General features: G+C 38.3%; 1 protein-coding gene across 1 annotated transcript; it reads left to right on the forward strand.

The window, feature by feature from the left end:
* Positions 1-3687: 3687 nt before the first annotated feature.
* LOC112796883 (uncharacterized) lies at positions 3688-5643 on the forward strand. Its single transcript, XM_025839543.3, has 5 exons — positions 3688-3960; positions 4095-4165; positions 4403-4488; positions 4603-4693; positions 5354-5643. The coding sequence occupies exons 3-5, from the start codon at positions 4415-4417 to the stop codon at positions 5615-5617; spliced, it is 429 nt and encodes a 142-aa protein (XP_025695328.1). The 5' UTR covers positions 3688-3960; positions 4095-4165; positions 4403-4414; the 3' UTR covers positions 5618-5643.
* Positions 5644-6124: the final 481 nt, after the last annotated feature.

A 6124-nucleotide genomic window follows, 5' to 3' on the forward strand; every position in this document is an offset into this window, starting at 1 on the left:
TCGATCCCACAGAGATTGTTGGCTTGAAGCAAGCTATGGTTATCTTGTAACTCTTAGTCAAGATATCAATTATAAATATCAGTTGACTTGCAAATGAACAAGAGAGCATGAATTAAATAATACTTGTTATGCAGTAATGGATAATATGTTGGAGTTTTGGAGATGCTTTGTCTTCTGAATCTCTGTTTTCCCCTTGTCTTCTTCTTCATGCACGCAAGGTTCCTCATATGGCAAGCTATGTGTTGGTGGATCAGCGTTGTCAATGGTTACTGTTCATACCCTGGGTCGAGATGTCTAACCCGGGATGACTAGCAACGAGACGACCGACCTCCTCAGGTCAAGCTACCCGACCTCTTCTCAAAGAGCTCGGCCAAATTGCCAGGAAAGCCCAACGAAGGGCCCAAATAAAGGAACACGACCCAAATCCTAAGGCAGTCCAAGCCTATAGAGATAAGGGCGGTTCTCGTGAAGATAAGATGACCTCACTCAAAGATAAGATAACATAAGATAAGATAACTATCTTATCTCTGGAAAGGTCACTCCACATCATTATAAATACACTGGAGCACCCAGGTATAACTCATACTCTGATTCTACTCAATACTTGCTTAATACGCTTGCTAACTTAAGCATCGGAGTCCCTTGCAGGTACCCCCCACACTCTGGGGACGAAGGATCAGCATCATCACCAAGTCGAACAAGTCAGACACAGCGACTCCGACCACCATTATCAGAACGGACTAAGCAGCTTCGACCAGCATAGAAGATCTCGTCCGAGATCGACCTCTAGTTTCAGGTAACCCTCGAAACATTAGCGCCGTTGCCGGGGAACCTGGTAGTCATCCCATTACCATGGCAGACGACCATGACAACGATCACACCTCAGATCTAGAAGAAAGAACGCCGCACAAAAACGCGGACACTACACCAAAAGATACTCCCCAAATCAACAAAAAGAACTCCCCAAACTGGGGAGCCCTGGATGCGTTTCAATATCGGTTAAAACAACTTGAGGAAGAAGCTCTATGTCAACGAGAAGCTGAGAAGGACCTGCAAAGAGAAATAAGACGACGCCAAAAATTGGAGAACAAACTCCTAAAACTTGAAGCCGATGTCAAGACTAAAGCCAGCCGATCCACTCTCGAAGATACCACCTGCAAGGAGCAAGATCCATTCACCAAGGAGATCATCAAGACAAGAATCCCAAAAGACTTTAAACTTTCAGACATGGCCTTGTACGATGGCACTATGGATCCCAGCCATCACCTCAGCAACTTCAGGAGCAGAATGTATCTCACCGACGCCTCGGATGCAGTTCGTTGCAAAGCCTTTCCAACTACTTTAACAAAAACAGCAATTAGATGGTTCGACAACTGGTGAACGAAATTGCAATCACACTTTTGTAATTCCGCACAACTAACTAGCAAGTGCACTGGGTCGTCCAAGTAATACCTTACGTGAGTAAGGGTCGATCCCACGGAGATCGTTGGCTTGAAGCAAGCTATGGTTATCTTGTAACTCTTAGTCAGGATATCAATAATTCTCAAGTTTAATTGTGAAAAGTAGAAGAACATGAAATAAATACTTGTTTTGCAGTAATGGAGAACAGGTTGAGGTTTTGGAGATGCTCTATCTTCTGAATCTCTGCTTTCCTACTGTCTTCTTCTTCATGCACGCAAGGCTCCTTCCATGGCAAGCTGTATGTAGGGTTTCACCGTTCTCAATGGCTACCTCCCATCCTCTCAGTGAAAATGTTCAACGCGCTCTGTCACAGTACGGCTATTCATCTGTCGGTTCTCGATCATGTCGGAATAGAATCCAGTGATTCTTTTGCGTCTGTCACTAACGCCCCACAATCGTGAGTTTGAAGCTCGTCACAGTCATTCAATCCCTGAATCCTACTCAGAATACCACAGACAAGGTTTAGACCATTCGGATTCTCAAGAATGGCCGCCAATACATTCTAGCTTATACCACGAAGATTCTGGTTAAAGAACCCAAGAGATATCCACTCAATCTAAAGTAGAACGGAGGTGGTTGTCAGGCACACGTTCATGGGTGAGAATGATGATGAGTGTCACAGATCATCACATTCATCAAATTGAGGAACAAGTGATATCTTAGAATGGAAGCAAGCGTGATTGAATGAAAAACAGTAGTAATTGCATTAATCCATCAAGACACAGCAGAGCTCCTCACCCCCAACCATGGGGTTTAGGAACTCATGCCATAGAAAGTATAGTATGAAACGTGTAAAGTGTCATGAGATAAAGATACAATGGCAAAAGGTCCTATTTATAGTGAACTAGTAACCTAGGATATACAGAAATGAGTAAATGACGTAAAAATCCACTTCCGGGGTCCACTTGGTGTGCTTGGGCTGAGCATTGAAGCTTTCATGTGTAGAGACTTTTTCTGGAGTTAAACGCCAGCTTTTGTGCCAGTTTGGGTGTTTAACTCCAACTTTTGTGCCAGTTCCGGCGTTAAACGCTAGGAATTCTGAAGCTAATTTGTAACGCCGGTTTGGGCCATCAAATCTCAGGCAAAGTATGACTATTATACATTGTTGGAAAGCCCAGGATTTCTACTTTCCAACGCAATTGAGAGCGCGCCAATTGAGCTTTTGTAGCTCCAGAAAATCCACTTTGAGTGCAGGGAGGTCAAAATCCAACAGCATCTGCAGTCCTTTTTCAGCCTCTGAATCAGATTTTTGCTCAGGTCCCTCAATTTCAGCCAGAAATTACCTGAAATCACAGAAAAACACACAAACTCATAGTAAATCCCAGAAAAGTTAATTTTAAATAAAAACTAATAAAAACATACTAAAAACTAACTAAAATGTACTAAAAACAGTGCCAAAAAGCGTATAAATTATCCGCTCATCACAACACCAAACTTAAATTGTTGCTTGTCCCCAAGCAACTGAAAATCAAATAGGATAAAAAGAAGAGAACATACTATATACTCCAAAATATCAATGAAACTTAGCTCCAATTAGATGAGCGGGACTAGTAGCTTTTTGCCTCTGAACAGTTTTGGCATCTCACTTTATCCTTTGAAGTTTAGAATGATTGGCATCTATAGGAACTCAGAATCCAGATAGTGTTATTGATTCTCCTAGTTAAGTATGATGATTCTTGAACACAGTTACTTTATGAGTCTTGTCTGTGGCCCAAAGCACTCTGTCTTCCAGTATTACCACCGGATACCACTACAACATTTTTGGCCTAAGGTAACCCTTATTCGAAGCAACATTTAACAAAAGTTGTCTTAAATAGGCAAAGACAACATTTTTTACGAATTGCTTTTGAGTAAGGCAAAAATAACAAAATTTTTAACTATCCATAAAAAGAGTTGTCTTTGATATCTAAAACAACATTTACAAAATGTTACAAAATAAAAACTTTAAGACAACATTTTTAAATAAAAATACAACATTTTATAAGAGTTGTCAAAAAAATTAAACAAATAACATTTAAAAAAAGTTGCCTAAAATTAATTTTTGTTAAAAATAAAAAAAAATTTTAATTATATTCCCACCAATTATTTTTTCAATAAAAAATAACTTAAACACAAAAATATAAATGTGCTTCAGAGGTTCATTTCACCAACACACAGACACGAGCCCTAAGCCTTTCTCCCCTGCAACAACGCACCCACCGTACCCTTTTTCCCCTTCCTAACGGCGACAGCAGGTCAGAAACGTTCAATTGCCGGTGCACTCCTCCACGTATGATGACGGCGCGCTGCTATCCTCGACCGGCGATGGTGCGGTGCTCTCCACAAGCCCTAACATAGCCACTGCAACAACTCACAGACACTTTCTCTCCTTCCCTAACGGTGACAACAGTGCTCAATTGCGGTGTACTCCTCCACGTACGGTGACGGCGCGGTCCTCAATCGCGAGAAACCCCTCTCCCTTCTCTTCTCCTTGTTCTTCCTCTGTTCCTCCGTTTCCAGGTATTTGAGAAAACTGATTTTGATGTTCTTTGGATTTGAAGAGTCAAAGAAAGGCTTTGTACCAATATCTCCTTAGGATATTATTTTATTTTTATTTATTTGTGATCGCTTTGTTTTCTTTAATGATGGTTCAGGTCTTCATCCTCGGGACATTCGAAGTGTGGATCCATCTTTGTTTTCGACGAATTTAGTACCCTCTTTGCTGGTATAGTTTCTTTTGTTTGCATCCTCACTATTTAGTAATACTTCGTGGTGTATGTTTATGCAACCATTCAAGTTTCATGAAGATGTCACGGAGTGCTCTGTCCTCCATGATGTTATAATTTGTAAAGTTTACATGGCTTTGCTGCATTGTCTGCTTTTATCAAATAATCAAGGATGGTAGCCTTATAGAACTTGCCTTTTATATCAATTAATTTTCAGCTTCTTTGTCTTGAATTAGGTTTATGAGCATATGATACTTCTAAATCTGGGCTCCCTTCAAGCAATAGCAATGAAAGATTGTGTACTTATATTTGAATATAATCGGTAATGTCTTAATTCCAAATTAATACATTATGGTTACATCACTGTCATCATTTCATGGATAAAGTTATTTGAGTGGACTAAAGCCAAACTTCTGCCTCTGTTGATATTTACTAGTAAAGGAGGGCAAGCTTTTCTGGAGTCATTGTTGCCCAGGTTGAACCCCAAGAACTGTAACGGAGGGCCATCAATGCCATTTGAACTCGAGGTTTGTCTAAAATTTACTACTTTCATTTAACATACTTACATACATAGTACTGATTACTGAATAGGATAAGGAGAAAAACCAAAACTGAACGGTTGGAGAAATTTTAGAATTATAGCTCAGTAGATCTTTATGGCCATAGTTTTTGAAAAGGTAAAAATAAGTTTCGTACTATAGTGGATGTTTGTGTACACAAAGTATACAGATTGGAGAACTTAACCATTTCTTGGCTCTTCAATAGTGATTGTCTCTCCTAAGAGTTTTCTTTTGATTTCTTTTATGTTACTGAGGCACCCATTTGTGGTGACACTGTAAACAAGCGGCTGTGAACTGCCATCCATTAAACTATTAGACAAATCACATACATGGAGCCTTCCCACTAAACTATAAACAATTTACACCCCAGTACAAAATAGATGGAAATCCTCTATTTTATATCCTATAATCTTCGAGGATTTCTTAGTTTCCTTATTAGAGGGATATTTAATAAATGTATTCATATTTTTCTTAAACATGTTAATATTTTAAGAATCTGGACCAATCTCTATTGACTCATTTACCGAATCATGATTAGGTATATGTGTGCTAAATTATTGTAACACTTGAGTATACTTGTTATTGTTAAGCTGATGTTTTGACTATATATTTTTTTTGTCCGTTTAGATTTGGCTACAACTTGCTTATAGTTGGATGAGGTTTTCTGAAGAGATAAAGGCGATTCTTGGCACAACAGTGAAGCACAAAGTCCTTTTGGTTTCAAATGAACTATTTTTTTTGTTCAAGTTCATCATGAGAAAAACATGTATTTTATTTGCTTATGTTAAATTTTTATTTGACTTGGTAATGCAGCAAATATGTTCATTGGTACTTGGAACACCTTTCTATATACATGCAATATATATTATTAGCCTATTCTCCCTATATTGAATAAATTGAATTTAAATATTTAAATATTATTAGTGTGTGCTATATATCCTTCAATTGTCATTAACAAAGGTAAAAAAATATATTGCTTTAGATATAAAAAAAGAGAATCTAACAAAAACTCAATAAGGTGTTGCTTTCGGTATTAGAAAAAGACAACTGCATATAAACTTAGATAAGTGTTGCTTTAGGTCTATGAAAAAGGCAACTTAAAAAATTTTTTGGATAAGTGTTGCTTTAGGTATACGAAGAAGGCAATTTAAAAAAACTTGGACAAGTGTTGCTTTAAGTATATGAAAAGACAACTTAAAAAAATCTGGACAAGTGTTGCTTTATGTATTAGAAAATACAACTCGTAAAAAGTTTTGTCTAAAGCGTTGTGTTTGGGTCCTCTAAGGCAACCCTTATGAGGGGTTGCTTTTTTTGTAGAAAATGCAACGCTTTTTGAAGGTTGCCATAAAAAGGGTTCCCTTTGATACACAAAAGCGTTGCCTTAGACCAAAGGTAACG

This window comes from Arachis hypogaea, chromosome 4, assembly GCF_003086295.3.
Source record: "Arachis hypogaea cultivar Tifrunner chromosome 4, arahy.Tifrunner.gnm2.J5K5, whole genome shotgun sequence".
Lineage (NCBI taxonomy): Eukaryota > Viridiplantae > Streptophyta > Magnoliopsida > Fabales > Fabaceae > Arachis > Arachis hypogaea.

Coding starts and splice junctions, on each gene's coding strand:
- LOC112796883 (XM_025839543.3), top strand. CDS start 4,415: ATGATACTTCTAAATCTGGGCTCCCTTCAAGCAATAGCAATGAAAGAT. Junction 4,489..4,602: donor CTTATATTTGAATATAATCG/GTAATGTCTTAA, acceptor GATATTTACTAG/TAAAGGAGGGCAAGCTTTTC. Junction 4,694..5,353: donor CAATGCCATTTGAACTCGAG/GTTTGTCTAAAA, acceptor TTGTCCGTTTAG/ATTTGGCTACAACTTGCTTA.